This window comes from Pleurodeles waltl, chromosome 2_2 (assembly GCF_031143425.1).
Source record: "Pleurodeles waltl isolate 20211129_DDA chromosome 2_2, aPleWal1.hap1.20221129, whole genome shotgun sequence".
NCBI lineage: Eukaryota > Metazoa > Chordata > Amphibia > Caudata > Salamandridae > Pleurodeles > Pleurodeles waltl.
Window position 1 is genome coordinate 716,359,343 of NC_090439.1, and position 20,024 is coordinate 716,379,366.

At 44.8% G+C, this 20,024-nt stretch overlaps 1 protein-coding gene across 4 annotated transcripts in view; it reads right to left on the bottom strand.

Moving 5' to 3' along the window:
* Window positions 1-14,737: 14,737 nt before the first annotated feature.
* The window catches only part of PPP1R42 (protein phosphatase 1 regulatory subunit 42), a 433,409-nt gene continuing 428,122 nt past the window's right edge, over window positions 14,738-20,024 (bottom strand). For 3 of the 4 annotated variants that reach the window (XM_069220289.1, XM_069220286.1, XM_069220288.1), the window contains one exon: window positions 15,094-15,301. In XM_069220289.1, coding sequence (XP_069076390.1) covers window positions 15,217-15,301 — 85 coding nt within the window. In that variant the 3' untranslated portion in view covers window positions 15,094-15,216. Of the gene's footprint in view, window positions 15,302-20,024 lie in introns of all 4 variants that reach the window. The other variant, XM_069220285.1, reaches the window with a different exon arrangement.

A 20,024-nucleotide genomic window follows, 5' to 3' on the forward strand; every position in this document is an offset into this window, starting at 1 on the left:
GCACATGGATAGGGCAGTGACGGGGCTGACATTGTGGGATGTGCTGTGGAAACCTTACCTTAGTACTCCCACAGCTACTACTCTCAAGGTGTGGGACACGGTGACAAGCACCCTCAGACTTACCCATTTCTGAGCGCTTTCATTATAATCAATTACTCCATTGGGTTACTCAACCTCATATGAGAGCGGCAGCAGTTAGGGAGCTTCTTCCTATTGAGGGATTTGTTCAGCAGGGGAGGTGGCACAGGGTAGTATTTCCACACTATACAGATTATTGATATCAGCATAACGAACATACACTCCTTGTCATTTGGCGTTTTGGGAGCGGACGTTGGAATCTCCGGTGGAGGAGGGTCTCTGGTCCCGCATGTTTCATGATACAGTCAAATATAACCACTCCATGGGTACTAGAGAAGCTCATTATAAACTTTTCCACAACTGGTATCTCTACCCGGAGAAGCTTAAAAAAACTCTTTCCCCATGTCTCTGATAGGTTCTGGCGGGGATGTGGAATGTTGGGAGATTTTAGGCATATCTGGTGGGACTGTCCCATTATACACCCATACTGGAATGAAATTCTGTCACATCTAAAAGAGATTCTGGGCTATCCTATTCCAGCATTACCGGCACATATTCTATTGGACCTGTGCTCACCTGAATTGCAACATCAGATACAGGGTGATCGTCCTATTCTTTGGCTGGCATTGGATGCAGCAAAGACGGTTCTAGCGTCATACTGGAAGAAAAAAGAACCACCTCCAATGGCGCTGTGGTACGCCAAACTGTGGCGCAGGCTCACTATGGAGCACTTAGTTGATAAACTGGATAATTCTAGAAGGAGCTTTGACTATATTTGCGACCCCCTGGTCAGGTTCCTTTCTAAGGGTATACCGCTTACTACCTGTAGTCCGCGTCTTAGGGCTTTACACCTTTTTCATGTATAAGGCTCAGTCCATGTGGGGGACACCGGGGAGGGGGGGGCGGTCGCGTCCTGGGGGCAGATGAGCCCCTTGTCTTCTCGCCCTCCAGCCTCCGACTGTATATAATACACTGTAGGAAATGGGACATAGAGTTTTGTTGTTAATATTATGTTTTTTTTCTTTCTTTTTTTTCTTCTATTGTTACATTTTCTTGCTGTTTCCCTTTTTTGTGGAAGTGCACATTCAGAAGTTAGCGCGGTGGCGCATACTCTGGGGGGGATTTTTAGAGCTATGTTTGACTGGTAAATATGAATATGCTTACCCTTATAGCGAGGGGGTGGCTAAAGCATTTGACATTTTGCCGGAGTATATATGTGGTCTGAATTGTGTCTTTCACTGTTTCCTAAATGATAAATGTCAATAAAAACAGTTTCACAAAAAAAAAGAACGCGCGGAGACCACAGAGGAGATGTGCGGAAAAATAAGGTGGGCGTCGGATTTTTTGTTTCTTTCCACGCTGCAAGGGTCTTGCGTCATTTTTCATCATGCAGTATTGGTTCCTCACTGTGATATGGGGATATTTTGACGCCCAGGGACGATGCAGGGGAAATCCTTGAAGCACTGGCAGGCACGGCCGCTGCGTCCATCCGGTAGGCAATGCATCACATTTTCCATCGCAAGGCAGGAGCTGCATCGAATTTCCACTCTGGAAGTCAGGCTGCGTTGTTCCGGTCAGCTGTGCGGCAATTTCTCGGTTGCAATGGCTTTGCGTCGATTTTGGCAGGTGGTGCATCGATTTTCGGCGCACAAGGAGTTTCCTGAAGAAATGAAGTCTTTTTGGCCCTGAGACTTCAGAAAACAGGAGGCAAGCTCAATCCAAGCCGTTGGAGAGCACTTTTGCGGAGTCCTTCTCAGCAAAGTCAGAGGCCCACAGGGCCACAGAGCAACAGCAGGGCAGCAGTCCTTCCTTCACAGAAAAGCAGGCCATATGAGTCCTTTGGGAAGCCAGACAGTTCCATTTGACAGGATGCAGATGTAGATCCAGAAGTGTCAGTTTTGGTGGGGTCAGGGACCCAGTTTATATACCCAAAATGCCTTTGAAGTGGGGGAGACTTCAAAGAGTGGTTTTGAAATGCACAGGTTCCCCTTTCAGTACAGTCATGTCTGCCACTGTCCCAGTAAGGGGTTTGGCAGTCCATTGTGTGAGGGCAGGCCACTAGCCTTTGAAATGTAAGTGTCAGGCCCTCCACCATTCCAGCCCGGGAAGACTCATTCAATATGCAGATGAGTGAAGGTGTGACTGAGTGTCCTGTGTTTGTGATTTTCTCGTGAAATGCACAAGGGAGCTGTTGACCAGCCCAGCCCAGACGTTGATTTGAGACAGGCTCTAAGGCACAGATGTTTTTTAAGTGCAGAGAAATGCTCACTTTCTAAAAGTGCCATTTCTAAAATAGCAATATAAAATCCAACCTCACCAATAAGCAGGATTTTCTATTACTATTCTGGCCATACTAAATATGACCCGGTTACCCCTTTCAGATCAGAATCTACCACTCAAAAAGTATATTAGGGCAATCCTAATCCTAATGCTAGCCTATGAAAGCAGCAGGCCTCACAGTAGTGAAAAACGAATTTAGGTGTTTTTAACTACCAGGACATATAAAACACATATGTCCATGTCCTGCCTTTTACCTAAATTGCACCCTGCCCTATGGGTTACCTATGGTCTACCTTAGGGGTGACTTATATGTAGAAAAAGGGGAGTTTAAGGCTTGGCAAGTACTTTTAAATGCCGAGTAAAAGTGGCAGTGAAACTGCACACACAGGCCTTGCAATGGCAGGCCTGAGACATGGTTAACATGGGTGACACAATCAGTGCTGCAGGCCCTCTAGTAGCTTTTAATTTACAGGCTCTGGGCACATGTAATGCACTTAACCAGAGACTTATAAGTAAATCAAATATGCCAGTTGTGAGTGAACCAATGTTACCATGTTTAAGGGAAAGAGCATATGCACGTTAGTAGTACTGGTTAGCAGTGGTAAAGTGCACAGAGTCCTAAAACCAGAAAAAACAGTGTCAAAAAAGTGGAGGGAGGCAGGTAAAAAGTTGGGGGAAGACCACCCTAAAGCTGTGAGGTCTAACAGTAATGCTTTTGTTGAGAAGGTAAAAGTTAATTTAAAAGGGGTCATAGTAGTCTTACGTCTACTGAGACCTGGAACTGAAGAAAAACCATGCAGGAAGGCTCAGGAAGAAGAAACAGGATGGTGTATCAAATACAGTAAGGAAAATGGTTTAAACAGATTGAGTGTGGTGGCAAGGATGGGATAGGAGGGGATTTTATGGCTGTAGAAAAAGAAACAGTTGTGCAGTGGGTGGGGGGGGGGGGACATACACAAGGGCTAATTTAGTAAAGGAAGAGGGTGAAAGGAACTGGGGAAAACAATGCTGGGAAAAACGGGGGTGGCAAAGGGGGACCCACCTTAAAAAAAGGGAAAAACAGTGGATTGAGGGAGGACCTCCCCTTGAAGGACACACAATCCAGTATTAAAAAAGTAATTTTTCGCCACGAAAGGCTTTCACCAGGTTGGTTTGTCAATGTTATGAAATCCATTCACAAACAGAAATTTGCTAAGATTGGTTTGACAACATCATTTTGTCAGAACAGCTTTCTTGGCTTTTTATTCTGAAAATATGCAACTGCTGTGCACGGCAGCATATCATCAGTAAAACCAATAGTCTATACTCTAACCCATTTCATAACTGAAATAGTTTAATACAGGTCTCTGCTTACCCATCAAGCCAAGGGTGCAATAAAAATAGCAGGCAACTTTGTCTTGTGCCCCTTTCTAATTTAAAAGTAGGAGAGAGTACCCCCCATTACTCATACCACTGTGGGGCTAATGTAAATACAAGATATATGCATGCTCAAAAGTACAGGCCACATCCAATTGCTAAAGGACCAGTGACAAATAATGCCAGTCTATCAAATCTAATGCCTTCTCAGCATCAAGAGCGAGGATAGCTAGCAGATCTTTATTAAAATCTTGCCCTCACCAACCAGCTATGAAGCCTGCACAGATTCAGACTCACAGATACACAAGGCATAAAGCCTGTCCTTTCCCGATGGATCTGTCATCTGATAGCTTTTAGAAGCCTATTCTTTAGTACTTTTGCAAGTATATTCACTACCATATTCAGTAGTGATATTGGTTGGTATGACTAACAGCTTGGGGTAACCATTCTTGTGCATGGTAGTTAGAATAGCTGGAGTATCTAAATATCGTGCACCAGCGTCAGAGCTCTATTCATAATCAAACATGACTTTCATCTCAAGTAGTTCCTGGTCTCGACCCGAGGCAGAGTCACTCTGTTCCATTTCTGACCCTGTGTTCTTTTCCACTGCTGCTCTGGTGTCTCTTCTTTCGTTTAGTCTTCCTGTGCTTCCCTTTACAGCTAGTTTTCAAGGAGTCGTCGATCACCTTCCAACCCTGGAGCCCTCTCGCTGTTTGCAATTCTTAGGTTCAGTTGGTGCTTTTGTTCGAGTTTCATGTAATCCGGGAAGAAAATGATGTGTGAGGAGTCATATATGAAATGCTCTCTCTCACTTCCAATCTGCTGGATTGTGCCTATTTCCCATAGTTAAAGAATGGCGCATTGAGGGAGTATGGGTGGCCATTGTATAAGCAATATTTGGCTCAGTTAATGGTGAAGTATGATGATAGGTTATCTGTTGACATAAGTGAACAGAGCCAATCCTCCAGGAACGTGTTATGATGCTTTCCCTCAACACCATCCAGCAAGCCCTCTATTCAATTTGCTTTGACAGGTTGGCCCTCTGCATTCTGTCTTCCATTTTTCTGGTTGTTTCAGCCAGCTGTTGAACTCTATTTTGGAAATGTATCTTGCTTACTTCTGTGGGCCCTGCAATTTCCACTCCACAAACCTTTGCAGGCTGCAGCTACGACACAGGCTGGACAACATTCCCTCCCACCCCAGGAATCTCAGTGGCAGATCAGAGCTCTGTGACCGATTTTCCAAAGTGTCATTGGCAACATAGGCAAGCATTTTTGGTCATACTCAAAGCACCCATGCAGTCACAACCAGTAGTTTCTTGGCTTTCTACAAAAGGATGTTGAAAGCATTATTGGGGATTCTGGAGGCAAACTTTCAGGAGAGCGTCTGCTGTCTTGTCTTGCAGGTCACACCCATGCACAGTCAAGGCATTTGACTTCCAAAAAATGACAACGTTTGAAGTTTGAGCTTTTAACTAGAATGGTCTGCTTACCTTTACCCAGCCTCACATCATTGTGAAAATTGCAGAGTTTGCAGTCCTCCATAAATCATGACCTGGATGAATTTACTTGTATCTGGTTTTGTGTCATCACCAATCAACCGTGATAGATGTGTTCACCTATCTCAACACCACACCCACTCACTTGCACTGTATCTTACTTTCTACTGTTTTCACTGAATGTTTTTTGATATTTTTACAACTTTTTTTTCCATATCCTATTTTAATAATTTTGGTGTCATTTTAATTATTACGTTTGATCTAAATTAGTTTCTAGAATGTTAAAAAATTCACTGTAATAATTTGGGTGCTGCTCTTCATGTACCAGCTGCAATATTTTTCTTCAGGAACACATTGTTCCTTGTACCAAGCTGCAATGAGTGGTGCAGCGTTGCTGGCAAGATATATCTGAAACGGAATACAAGATAAATATGCTGCAAACCACCATCAAATAGCTACCTACCTCCTCAACACCAAGGAGAAGATGCAGATGACTGTGCTCAACTAAATAATCTCTACATATGTTGTATCCCAGAAGAAGCTGAAGGTCAGACTCCTGAATGCTTTATACGGTATGGCTACAGTCCTGGGTCCCTGAGAAAGACCTATCAGCTTGCTTCATCATTGAGGGGACTCATAGGGTGGTGGTGGTGGCTCAACCCCAACTCCAAGACCCCTTACTATAAAAATGGTGAACAATCTAGACAGGGACATTAACCTGAGGATTACCATTTCCAAGAGAGATATGTTCTATGATTTGACCCAAGTGATGATTACACTTGACAAACCAAACAGCTGAGGAAGACCTTCACTATGATAAAAACTTGGAGCTAGGCACCTGGACTACACATGAAACTGCCTAGCCAAATCAAAAATTATATTTTATTTAAAAAAAGGTTACTTTTTGAAACACCAGAGTCAGCATGGATGTAGACTGAAGAACGGTCAAATCTACATCCACAAGGGACATGCCGAGAGCCTGGTGACGTGAAGTCTAGAAGTAGACCTTGACGATGGAAGAGAGCAGACAATAGGCGACAAGGAGGAACAGAGTCAGTATGCAGAACCTGCCCAGACCATGGGTGCGAATACTAATGACAAGTCTTCAGTAGGATTTTGTTACATGGCATGAAGGAATTGTTGATGGCTGTGCAATTGAACTTTCATAGTTCCAGGGAGTAATGCATGGGCCTTGTTGCAGTACATAGAGGGTATGTATGTCACAACACCCACTCCCTTTCTTTTGACCTTGTGTTTTCAGGTTATGTGCTGGGATTGTGGCAGTAAATACTTCAGGTATGGAAGTGTGGGCTGGAGGAGGTTTTGAGAGATGGTTGGTTTTATTAGTTTTCTGTTTAACTTTGTTGCAAGTCTTTACTAGCTGTTGCAGTGATCCAGGCCAAGAAGCTTTATTACCACATGACTAAATGTTGTAGACCCAAAATGTAGGCAGTTACTTTATCTTGTCCTGGAAAGTAAACAGGCCGCTGAATAAGATTAAGAGTGGGGAGCTGTTTCCAACCGTTATTCCCCCTGATGTTATAATAGTACAAGAAAACATTTATTGGGCTCCAAGTGTAGATTCCAGAGATGCAGTGGAATGATAAACTTGTTTGGGAGGCTCAAGAGCAAATGTGATACTGCTGTCCTCGCCCCTGGTGGTTTCCTAAGTCACAGTATATCCTCAGGGCTGTTACGTCATAGTGGCAGGCACAGTGAACGGTTGTCCATCAAACTTTCTCTGTATTTATGCACCACCAACAGTTAATCAGAGAGTCCTGGATAAACTGAGGCACATTCTTGAGAGTTATTGCACGGTTTAACAATACTGGGAGGGGACTTAACCCCCCCCAGCTGGTCTCGTCCTTGCATGAGACCAGCTTGTCCTGCATCGGGTCCACTGGGGGAGCAAAAGCATTTCTCTTTTGATCGGGAGGTGAGGCAGGAGAAGCATGAAAGGAAAGGAAAAACCTTTCCTTTCCTTTCATGTCTCTCAGCATTTCTGCAGCAGAAATGGCCACTAGACACCAGGGATTTTTTTAAAATATATTTCAATAAGGGGAGCGGCCCCTTGGGCAAGGGTTGCTCCCTAGGGGGGGAATTATTTTTAAGGCCTTTTCTGCCCCGTGATCAGATCGGCCTATTGTTATTAGGCCGATCTGCCCCCAGGGGGGCAGAAACCTCTAGACGCCAGGGATTATGTATTATTTTTTTTGCAGGAGGGGAGCGACCCCTTAGGCAAGGGTCGTTCCCCTGGGGGCAAATTATTTTTAGGCCATTTTGCCACCCTTGGGGGCAGATCAGCCTATTTTTATTAGGCCAATCTGCCCCAAGGGGGGCAGAAACCACTAGACACAAGGGATTTAAAAAAATATATATTTCTGTATAAGGGGAGCAAAACAGTTTTAGGCCTTTTCTGGCCCCACCCGGGGCAGATCGCTCTATTATAATTAGACCGATCTGCCCACGGGGGGGGCAAAAACCCCTAGACACCAGGGATATATTTATTTTGTTTACTTTATTTTTTTTTATATATATGGGGAGCGACCCTTTAGGCAAGGGTCGCTCCTCTGGAGGGCAAATTGTATTTAGGCCATTTCTGCCCCCTTGGGGGCATGTCGGCCTATTTTTATTAGGCCAATCTGCAGTCAAGGGGGGCACAAATGACTAGACACCAGGGATTTTTTTGTCAGTTTCATGTAAGGGGAGTGACCCCTTAGGCAAGTGTCGCTCCTCTGTGGGGGGCGGAAATTTGCTGTAGGCAGAAAACCCTCGACACCATGGATTTTTTTTTTCTTTTTTTATATGTGGGGAGCAAATCTATTAGGCAAGGGTCGCTCCCATGGGGGGTAAATTGTCTTCAGGCCATTTCTGCCCCCTTGGGGGCAGATCGGCCTATTCTTATTAGGCCAATCTTCCCCCGGGGGAGGGCAGAAACCACTTAGGCACCAGGGATTGGTGTGTGTGTATGTGTGTGTTTTGTTTGGTGAGGCAGCCCATTGGGCAAGGGTTGCTCCCATGGGGGGCAAATTGTATTTAGGCCATTTCTGCCCCCCTTGGTGGCAGGTCGGCCTATTTTTATTAGGCCAATCTGCCCTCAAGGGGGGCAGAAACCACATGACACAAGGGCTTTTGTTTGTCAGTTTCACGTAAGGGGAGTGACCCCTTAGGCAAGGGTCGCTCCTCTGTCTGGGGCAAATTTGTTGTAGGCCATTTCTGCCCCCCCCCCTTGGGGGCAGATCGACCTATGGTAATTAGACCGATCTGCCCCTGAAGGGGGGGGGGAGGGGGCACAAAACCCTGGACACAGTGTTTATTTTTTATTTTTTTCAGATGTGGGGAGTGAACCCATTAGGCAAGGGTCGCTCCCCTGGGCGGGCAAATTGTCTTTAGGCCATTTCTGCCCCCCTTGGGGACAGATTGGCCTATTCTTATTAGGCCAATCTTCCCCCGGGGGAGGGCAGAAACCACTAAGGCACCAGGGATTGGTGAATATATGTGTGTGTTTTGTTTGGGGAGGCAGCCCATTAGGCAAGGGTCGCTCCCCATGGGGGCATATTACTGTTGGCCATATCTGCCCCCCTTGGGGGCAGATCAGCCTATTTTTAGAAGGCCCATCTGCCCCCAAGTGGGGCAGATAACCCACCAGCGACCAGGGAAGATTCTTTTTTTTTCAAAATAAGAGGTTGGGGGTAGAGCTATACCCCCACCCCAAAAAAATGGGGCCAAAGTTGTTCTGCCCACCAGTGGGCAGATGGGTCAAACACCCTGTGGGGCAGAAAATCTACTAGATACCAGGGAATTGAAAAAAAAATAGTGGGGTGGTGGCTACTAACCAGTATGGGCCTGGTTATACCCCCCCCCCCCCCCAACTGAAGGGGGGAACAGTCTTTCAGCTCTCGCCCACACACTAAAACATCTTATTCCACAGCAAGACGGAGGACATTTGATTATTTTGGGTTTTGGTTTTACATTTGGGCCATGAGAGCGTGGCTAACTCTCAAAATTGTCCCACTTGGAATGGTGAGGACTGCACTTTTTGGACTTTGGGACGCTGCCATGTAGAAAAATCCACAAGACCTAGACACATCTGAAAACCAAACAACTGGGTGATTCCAGGGTGGTGTGCTTCACATGCACCGGCACCATTTTCTTACCCATAATGCCCTGCAAACCGCCAACTTTTCTGGAAATCACACATTTCCCCCACATTTTTGTGATGGAACCTTCTGGAATCTGCAGGAATCTATAAAATTCCTACCACCCAGCATTGTCTCATCTATACTGATAAAAAGTCTGCCCCACTTGTCAGCTTAAAAATCTTTTTTTTACAAACTGCTCTTTTGGACCTGCTTTGGTTCCCCCATAATTTCGACGTGTTTTTGGCTATTCCCTGTCACAGGCACTTGGCCCACCTACACAAGTGAGGTATCATTTTTACTGTGAGACTGAGGGGAACGTTGGGTGGTAGGAAATTTGTCCCGGTTCGGTGATCCCACACAGAAATGTGCGGATTCTTTTTTTTTTTTAGCTAAATTTGAGGTTTGCTGAGGATTCTGGATACGGAAACATTGGGAGATCCACGCAAGTCACACCTCCCTCTATTCCCTTGGGTGTCTAGTTTTGAGAAATGTTTGGGTTTGGTAGGTTTCCCTATATGGCTGCTGAGCCCAGGCCTAAAAACGCAGGTCCCCCCGTAAAAACAGGTAGTTTAGTATTTGATAATTTTGATGTGTCCACATAGGGTTTTGGGCCATTTCCTTTTGCGGGCACGAGACCTACCCACACAAGTGAGGTACCATTTGTATCGGGAGACTTGAGGGCACGATGGGTGGAAGGAAATTTGTGGCTCCTCTCAGATTCCAGAACTTTCTGTCACCGAAATGTGAGGAAAAAGTGTTTTGTTTGGCCAAATTTTGAGGTTGCAAAGGATTATTGGTAACAGAACCTGGTGAAAGCCCCACAAGTCAACCCATCCTGGATTCCCCTAGGTGTCTAGGTTTCAAACATGCACAGGTTTGCTAGGTTTCCCTATGTGCCGTCTGATCTAGAGGCCACAATCCACAGCTAGGCACTTTCCAAAAAACACATCAAATTTCAGTGTAAAAATGTGATGTGTCCATGTTGCGTTTCCTGTCGCAGGCATTAGGCCTACCCACGCAAGTGAGGTACCGTTTTTATCAGGAGACTTAGGAGAACACAGAATAGCAGAACAAATGTTATTGCCCCTTGTCTTTACATGTTTTCCTTTCAAATGTAAGACAGTGTGTAAAAAATATGTCTACTTGAGAAATGTCCTGTAATTCACATGCTAGTATGGGCACACTGGAATTCAGAGATGTGCAAATAACCACTGCTTCTCAACACCTTATCTTTTGCCCGTTTTGGAAATGCAAAGGCTTTCTTGATACCTATTTTTCACTTTTTATATTTGACCAAATGAATTGCTGTTTGCCCGGTATAGAATGAAAAGCCATTGCAAGGTGCAGCTCATTTATTGGCTTTGGGTACTTAGGGTTCTTGATTAACCTACAAGCCCTATATATCCCCGCAACCAGAAGAGTCCAGCAGACGTAACGGTATATTGCTTTCAAAAATCTGACATCGCGGGAAAAAGTTACAGAGTAAAACATTGAGAAAACATTTTTCACCTCAATTTCAATATTTGTTTTATTTCAGCTGTTATTTTCTATAGGAAAATCTTGTAGGATCTACACAAATGACCCCTTGCTGAATTCAGAATGTTGTCTACTTTTCAGAAATGTTTAGCTTTCTGGAATCTAGCATTGGTTTCACACGCATTTCTGTCACTAAGTGGAAGGAGGCTGAAAGCACAAAAAATAGTAAAGATGGGGTATGTCCCAGTACAATGCCAAAATTGTGTTGAAAAATTGAGTTTTCTGATTCAAGTCTGCCTGTTCCTGAAAGCTGGGAAGCTGGTGAATTTAGCACTGCAAACCCTTTGTTGATGCCATTTTCAGGGAAAAAAACAAAAGCCTTCTTCTGCAGCCCTTTTTCCAGTTTTTTTGGAAAAACTGCATTTTTGGTGTATTTTGGAAAAATTTTTGGTCTCCTTCAGGGAAACCTACAAACTCTGAGTACCTCTAGAATGCCTAGGATGTTGGAAAAAAATGACACAAATTTGGAGTGGGTAGCTTATGTGGACAAAAGCTTATGAGGGCCTAAGCGTGAACTGCTCCAAATAGCCAAGAAAAGGCCTGGCACCTGAGGGGGAAAAGGCCTGGCAGCAAAGGGGTTAATGCCATGATAAATATGATTGGTAGCAACACTATCAGTGTTTCTACCATTGTGGGGGGTAGAGGTGAATTGTCCCTCTTTATACACTGTCACATAAAGATCAACCAGTTTAAGAGCAAAGTGACACACAGACATTTTTTAGACTTCCTGTGGGAGCCCGCCCGTACTGGCGTTTTTCCTGCTAGCAAGTCTGAGATGGCCCTCTTTGTTTCTTCCACTGATACTGGTAGCTCCCACTCTTCCCAGGTTTCTGGTTCTACCTGGCTTTGTGTACTAGGCTAGGGGTGATTCCTAAGGGGTAGAACTTCCAGCCCTTGTTGTACTTGTGGAAGTTGGATTTGGGGATGAAGGAGTATGAATTTGGTCATGTTAGAGTTAAGTTTTAGAGAGAAGGTCTACTCAACCTTTCAAAGGAAACATTTCAAGTTGCACTTGTCTGATGGTTTAGAGACTCTCAGGCATAGCTGGGCAAATTTTTAGAACTGCTGTGAGGGGTTTTACACCTCATATAATAGTAACTAATGACTTTATGTAGACATTAAAAAGGTATGCTGAGAGTGAGGATCCTTGTTGTTGAACCCCACAACCCAAGATGTAGGTTGATAACTTGATGGAGTCGAATTTGATGAATGGTGTTCTGCAAGAAGGAAATTATTGGAACCAACAGAGTACCGTGCAATCTATTCCCATTCTGGTTGAAATTATATTTAGCAGTTTTAAGAGACTAACAATATTAAATGCAGCTGTTAGGTTGAGTAACACTAGTAAGCAGGCATCACCATCATTTAACATTTTGAGGATGTCATTTAAGACATACAGGGTGACTTAGGGGGTCATTCCAAGTCTGGCGGGCGGCGGTCGCCGCCCGCCAAACTTACCCCGCCAATTGGCCGCTCCGCGGTCAAAAGACCGCAGGGGCCATTCAGACTTTCCCGCTGGGCCGGCGGACGCCCGCCAAGGGAGCACCCGCCGGCCCAGCGGGAAAGGCCCTGCGACACAGAAGCCGGCTCCGAATGGAGCCGGCGGTGTTGCAGGGGTGCGACGAGTGCAGTTGCACCCGTCGCGATTTTCAATGTCTGCTATGCAGACAGTGAAAATCATGCTGAGGCCCTGTTATGGGGCCCCTGCACTGCCCATGCCAGTGGCATGGGCAGTGCAGGGGCCCCCAGGGGCCCCACGACACCCGTTCCCGCCATCCTGTTTCTGGCAGTGAAAACCGCCAGAATGAGGCTGGCGGGAAGGGGGTCGGAATCCCCATGGCGGCGCTGCTTGCAGCGCCGCCATGGAGGATTCTCCCAGCCGGGGCTAATCCCGCGGGAAACCGCCGGACCCGGCTGGCCGACCGCAGCTTTACAGCCGCGGTCGGAATACCACATGAAGCACCGCCAGCCTGTTGGCGGTGCTTCCGTGGACAGCGACCCTGGTGGTCTATGACTGCCAGGGTTGGAATGAGGGCCTTAGTCACATGTTTAGTTCTGAACCCAAAATGAATATTGTTTTGGAGTTTATTTCCATTTACATACTCAGTAAGTAGTAGTGTTACCACTTTTTCAATGATTTTGCTGACAAATGGAAGACTTGCCAAAGGTCTTAGTTTTTGTAGGTTTCAGTGTCTATGGTAGATTTTTTTATAAGTAGGGTACGTGTCCAGAATTTCTTTACGGTGTGAGGATGGTTTGGTGCAACTATTACTTGGCCTAGGATGGCAAAATTGACATAAAACATGACCTTGAACGCGATCAGAGTTACTGTCGGTGGCTGAGACTAATTTAAGCATTCCTTCCATCATTTTGTTGTTTGCTGCAATAGACATCCTACATGACAGATATGCCCAGGCATGGGTCAGAAGCTCAATGTTGCACAGGGCTAAAGCTATACCTCACAAAGTCAAAGTGGGCTAAAATTGGTCTGAGTTTCTTGTGTTCCCATATGGAGGGGCCTCAAACTGGTATGTTCCTACATTGCCGAACCAAGACTGATTTGGATTTGACTTGTCTATACAGAGTAGCACAACAAGAGAAAACTGATGGTTTTCTTGTTGGTTCCTGATTAATTGTCAGTGGATAAGATTAATTCAAACATTCCTTCCAACACCTTGCAGTTTGTTTCATTGGAAAACTGATATGGTGGAATGTGCCACAATGGAGAATCAATTTTGGGAGATGGCAGATAAAGGAAAAAAAGCGAAAGAATGTAGGAGCAATTAAGGGATTATATGTTCATACGCTGTTTAATACTCGGAGAGGTACTTACTTATTCAAAGTCCTATAGCATGGAAAACGTTTGTGTGAATAGGTAATCTCTACTGCACATTTAGTGATTTTTTTCAGTGTTTTTGATTAAAAAAATTCTGGGAAAATCCTGGCCTTCGGTCGTGTGATGGTTAATGTTTTTTAGTCCAAGTATATGTCAAAAAATAAAATAAAAAAATATGCAGCCACCCAACAGTGGCAGCCATATATATATGCTTGTTATAAGTATGTTAAAATTAAAAACATTCACTGAGGTGGCTGCTTTACTACTGATCTTTTTTAATAACAGTTCTTTCAGTTGTGCTATCCATTTTATTATTATTATTGTTGTTCTTGTTAGCAAAGGGAACAAGAATAAATCCCCAGTAAAGCACTCCCCAAATTGCAAGCAGCTACAACGTTACAGTGCCACTTATACACTTTATTACAGCAACTTTTAAAAGGAGAATGCAAAACACACCTCTATCTGGAAACCCAAGTGTAGGCAAAATGTATATCTGCATTTAAAGTTCACATACAAAAAATAAAAAAGCAAACCTTAAACCAACTTTGTCACTGAAGAGAAAATAACTGTTTGACCCGGATATGAACAACGTGCACAAGTTTGTGCAGTCGCTGAAGGGAGCAGCAGAATGTGAATGACAATTGAATCGATCAATGCATGAAGTTCACTGACCCAAAGCCCCTCTCTGGACGGATATTATGTATAAATATTTTGGAAAAACAATAGTCTGGTGAGACAGCGAGATCTGTCTCAAAGGCCATACCTAAAAAGAACCATGAAGTAATCCAGAAAGTTACATACATTTCGAACAGTTTCTCGAGTTTAAAAAAATGAGTAAGCCTATGGAAATAATAAAATACACCGAAGCAAGTTCTATACAATTATTTGCATGGTAACATTAATCTAGTAAACACATGTTTTGACTAACACATAATGACTTGTAAAAAGTATACTCTTGGCAAAATGCAGAAGAAGAATTCGGTATCAAGCAACTTCATCTTGTATTTTCTTCATGATTTTTATTGGTACTAGTTTGCAACATAACAGTTCACAAAAGTTAAACAGAAAAAAGTTATAATTATTCTATGTTTTCTAAATCCTGTTGTTAAAAACCTCATGTCCTTTTTGCCTCTGGGCTTCTACGCCACCACCCCCTCTGTGCTGTGTTCCCTGACCTAGGCTGGACACAAACTACTGTATACAATACTGCATATGAGATAATAAATACATGGGGAAGGTGCTTCTTAACTCAATGCGTCTTCATTCAGACCACATGATGCTTCATGTAAACCTGGACCTAACCACTGCCTAATTCTCGGCTACTTACAGAGGTAACTCCGTCATCATCGGTCGCTTCTAGGACAGAAGAAAACTGTTTTGAGACGAGTGACTTTAAAAAAATAAAAAAGATACATCAAAATGATTGGTTCTTCGCATTTCCTATCCTGACTCATTCTGAGCAGAAGACTAGCTGGATCCTTCGTGTACTCTTACAATGCAGCATAGGTGAGGAAGTGTGGCTCCCCCGCACCAGATCCAGAGAGCGCTGAATGGGGATGCTTCGTGGCTAGGAGCCTAAAAAAATGAAAAAAAGAATGTTCAGCATAGATGTCATCATCTTAACAAGGAAAGTACAGGGCACAAGTCGGGGGTACACACGGGAAGACAGAGTCCACACACTATTTTCACAGCTTAGACACCACCCACCCAGACAAGAAGTTGGGCCCCACCAAAATTGGCTGAACTTGTCCTGGTGTAATTTTCAGACACGGGACACGGTAAGCAGCGTCTGCACTGTTGTCTGAATTCCATTCCCAGCAGCAACGTGGAGGCAGCGAGGGGACTTTTTTTATTTTTACCTCCAGTTGGCCCAGAGATAAAGGGCAAAGTTAAAGGGCCATAAGGCTTCTGCTTGTTCCAATATGATTCTAGCTGGGCATGGTCTGCAGCCTCACACTCAGATGCAAATGTAATGGAAGTCAAACAAGGGCCCACAACTTGCTATCACTTCACAGGTACCTAGGAGAGGCATGCTTTTGACTTTGTCCACTCCCTATATGTAAGAGATATGGATGCACTGTAAGAATGTTAGATGTGTTGGTCTGTCTCAGTATTTCCACAAATAAAAATTTAAATACCACTATTTTGTTTCTTTTATTGTGCTACTCATCCCAATAAAAGGTATCGAGCGATTCATGTAACATACACATTATACGTTGACGATATATCATGTAAGTGTGTACATTCATTTATAGGATGTGTTACATAAGTGAGGATAACAAGATGTAGCAGTCATATGTCCTTCATAGCTCACTGTTCTAAATTAGAAGGATTAAAATATATGAACTGCAAGGATCTCTGTGTTAAAATCAATAACCCACTTACCTTTCTACCTAAAATAAAAGACTGTAATTTTTGTTACATGATGTGCATTGCAGGAGACACATTAACATTTCATACTACCTTGATTCAAATCGAGGACTACACAAAACAGATCTATCCAGCAAAAGCATTCATTTTCAGAGTTATCTTACCATTATTATTATTCCCTGAGATTTACGGGGCACACAAAGATCTCTGCAGCAGGTGCCTTAATCTCATAATATATCTTAAAATGCAGACTTTACAACCAATTAAACAATACAGATCTACTGCCATATTTCTTCTTGTTGCCAATTTCTTTGCGGTAGAGTTTTAAAAAAATGCATTAGTTGAGGTCTAGATTTTGCACTGGGGTTGTGCCACTTTTTTGGCACAGCCCAACACGAAATCTCATTTGTTAAATCTCGTAATACGCTCAAATTTACTCATGAGAGACATGCTAAACATAAGTGTGTCTTAATATGTCATGTCACTTCTTGTGGGGTCACTTCCTGTGATGTCACGTATGATGTCACTTGCCATGACATCAAGTACTGTGATGTCAAGCGCCATTATGTTACTTGGTTAGTTCCCTCACTTCCGTTTTGTAGTACTTGTGCCCTGGAATAGTACGAGGCAGACATCAAAATGAAAGGCAGCTTCGAGTCTGCAGAAAGAAGCCCTCTTCAAACAATGGGGACCCCAAGCAGTAACCCTTCCACCCTTGCTCACACAAACCCTATAACAGAATGTCAGCTCTCTTCCGATACCCCGTGCAACTCCTGGTTTGACCCTACATTCCCCTATCACTGTTTAAGCTTCAGTCTTCCGCTCCCTGCACCCTATCGCTGTGCTTTCACACAATCTTATTAAATTCTGGTGCTGATTGTACAGCACAATTATATCAAAATTCTTGCATTTAGTTTCACCCCTCTCTGGATCATTTTGTATCCTTGTTTTGCATGCTCTTTTGAGGATAACTGTGTTTCTCAAACGTTTGTTTAGATCACTTGCACTATTTGCCGTCCAAGCCTGGACTAACATTACGTCCAGTGGCATACCAGCAACCTGCAGCACCTACGGTGCGGGGTGCCCCCAAGCTCCAGGTGGCCGCCTCAGCAAAGCACCTGTCCTGAGTGAGTCTGGAGAGGGCCCCTCCAGATTTGTTACGCCCCTGCTTGTATCCCATATATTTTTTTATTTAAACTCTTTTTATGGAAACAAAGCTCAACTTACAATGCATTCATTGGACTCTGCAGGATTTACTTAGTAGCGCCATAATACTTATTTTCTAGCACATAGCACTATATGAACTACAGAGTTGCATAGGACAGTTTGAACGATTTCCAACAGTTTGCTGCCCCCACCTCCCATTCTCCCAGCCCCCTTGGGTCCTTTCTACCCCTCTTATTACTCTTCAGATTCTCTAAATGATGACCTTTGTGACCATACTTTCTCATACTTCCTGGGACAGCCCTGACTCCGATTTACCACCTTCTTGACCCTTTGGCCCCAGTCCAGATTTCTCTTCAGTTCAAGAACTCTAGGGGCCTCGACTGCCCCCCACAATCACGCTATGTTCTGTTTTGCCACTCCCGTCGCCACATTTAACCAAATTTTCATGTGTTTAGGCCAGATTTCATCCCCCGAGATATGCAGCAGGACTAATCTGGGGTTCTAGCAGGATTTGTAGCTTCGTCACCTTGGACATAATTGGTATAATCTCCCTCCAGAGCTCCTGCAGCCATGGACACTCCCATATAATATGGCAAAAGAACCCAGTCATACCACAGCCCCTGACACAGAGGTCATTTGCGCACCACCCCAGTTTATGGAACAGTGTCCTTGAGTAGTACGCCATGTGACGGACTCTTAACTGTGTCAACCTGAATCGAGCCCTAATAGCAATCTCCCTGGGGCTCTGAATGGCCTCCGCCCAGTCCTCATCTTCTATCAGGCCTATGTTACCCTCCAATACTGATCGGAGGTGCTGTAGAAAATCGGGTGAATTATTAAGTAATTTTGCATAGATTAATGAGATGGCTTTATTTGGCATTGGGTCCAGTAGGAGTCTATCCTCGAATGGCGTCGACTCTGGGAGCTGCTCCCCCTCTGGGACATGACACCTCAGGGCATGTTTCAGTTGCATATATCGGAACTGTTCCATGTTAGCCAGTTCATACTCCCCCGCCAGATCCATAAAAGACACCATCGTCCCTCCTCTTCATACGTCTCCCAGATACTCTATTCCAATTAGTCCCCATTGCTTAAATCCCGGTAACTTTCCCACCTCGCGCAGTGCAGTGCTATTCCAAAGGGGAGTAAGGTTGGGCAGCTTGTTTTCCCAGCCAAGAAGCTTGCTAGCCTCCCTCCAGACTCGAACCACTGTCTGAGTGTGTTGCGGCCTCCGCCCCATCTCTTTGAGGAGAGACATGATACCTCCTATCCCCCATGGCCTCTCTATCCACCCATTATGCCGGGTCACCTCACTCTGTGAAGACCCATTCATTTATTATACTTAAGTGAGCTGCCCAATAATATAAACGCATGTCTTGTACCACCAATCCACCTTCATACACTCCACGATGGAGCTTAGGCAAGGAGATACGGGTGCATCACCATCCCACAGGAGTCGACGGAGCTCCCCATTTACTTGTCTGAACAGTTCCAGCGGCACCAGGTTAGGAGTGTTTTGCAGGACATACAGCAAGCGCAGGAGGGCCATCATGTTGAAGAGGACCGCCCGGCCCACCAGGGACACTGGAAGCCCCCGCCAATGTTCCACACCTGTTCGTAGGCGCTCCAACTGGTGGTGAAGGTTCTCCCGCAAGAAGGAATCAACTGCTCTTGTAATGTATATTCCCAAATACTTGAAGCCCTTGCGCACAACCAAGGCTTTACTACTCGCTGGGAGTGGAGGGGCTGTCCCCGTTATTGGAAAGATCAGATTTTTCCCAAATAATTTCATACCATGAACATGAACCCAAAATCTGGAAGATATGTATTAATCTATCTATCGTGGTCTGGTAGCATACAATAGAATGTTGTCCGCATAGAGCAATATGCGCTCTTCCTATCCTCCCACACTTTCTATACCTGTCACTAAGGGATCCTGGCTAACCCAAGTCGCCAGAGGCTCCAGCGCTAAAGCGAAAAGCATTTTGAAGAGGGGGCATCCCTGCCTGGTATCCCTCTGCAATGTAAAGGGGCAAGAGAGCATTTCAATGACCTGCACCCTCGCCAGTGGGGCCTGATATAGGAGCCTAATCCACGCACATAAGGTGGCTTCAAACCCCATCCTGGCCAGGACAGCAAAGAGGTATGGCCATTCAATACTTTTGAACGCCCTACAGGCATCTAAAGACATCAGAACCGCGTCTTCATGGTCCGATGCTTCCATCATATACAGGACTCCATACAGCCTCCTCAGGTTAAGCCTTGTGCCTCTATGGGGCATGAAACCCGCTTGGTCTGGGTGGACCAGGGACGCAATGACCTTAAGAAGCCTGCTAGCCAGGACCTTTGCAAGCACTTTGGCCTCTACATTCAAGAGAGAGATGGGTCAGCATGAGCTGCAGGACTCCGGATTCTTGCCCGGTTTCAATATCACCACTATTGTGGCCATGCATTGATCTTCCGGGAGAGTCCCCTCCCTCCTACTCTCCCCAAACATTTCCCCCGTATGTTGCACTACTTCCTCTGCCATACATTTGTACGGTTCTACCAGTAAGCCTTTTGGACCCGTCACCTTCCCACTCTGCAGGGCCCTGATTGCATCTCTGACCTCCTCTATCGTCAGATCGAACTCTAGTTCCTCCCTGCCACTCCTGGAGAGTGTCCCAAGGGTACGTCTTTTAACAAGTCTACGCAATCCTCCTCCGCATATGCGGACTGGGACATATATATGCGCTCATAATAGGTGGCAAAAACCTCAGTC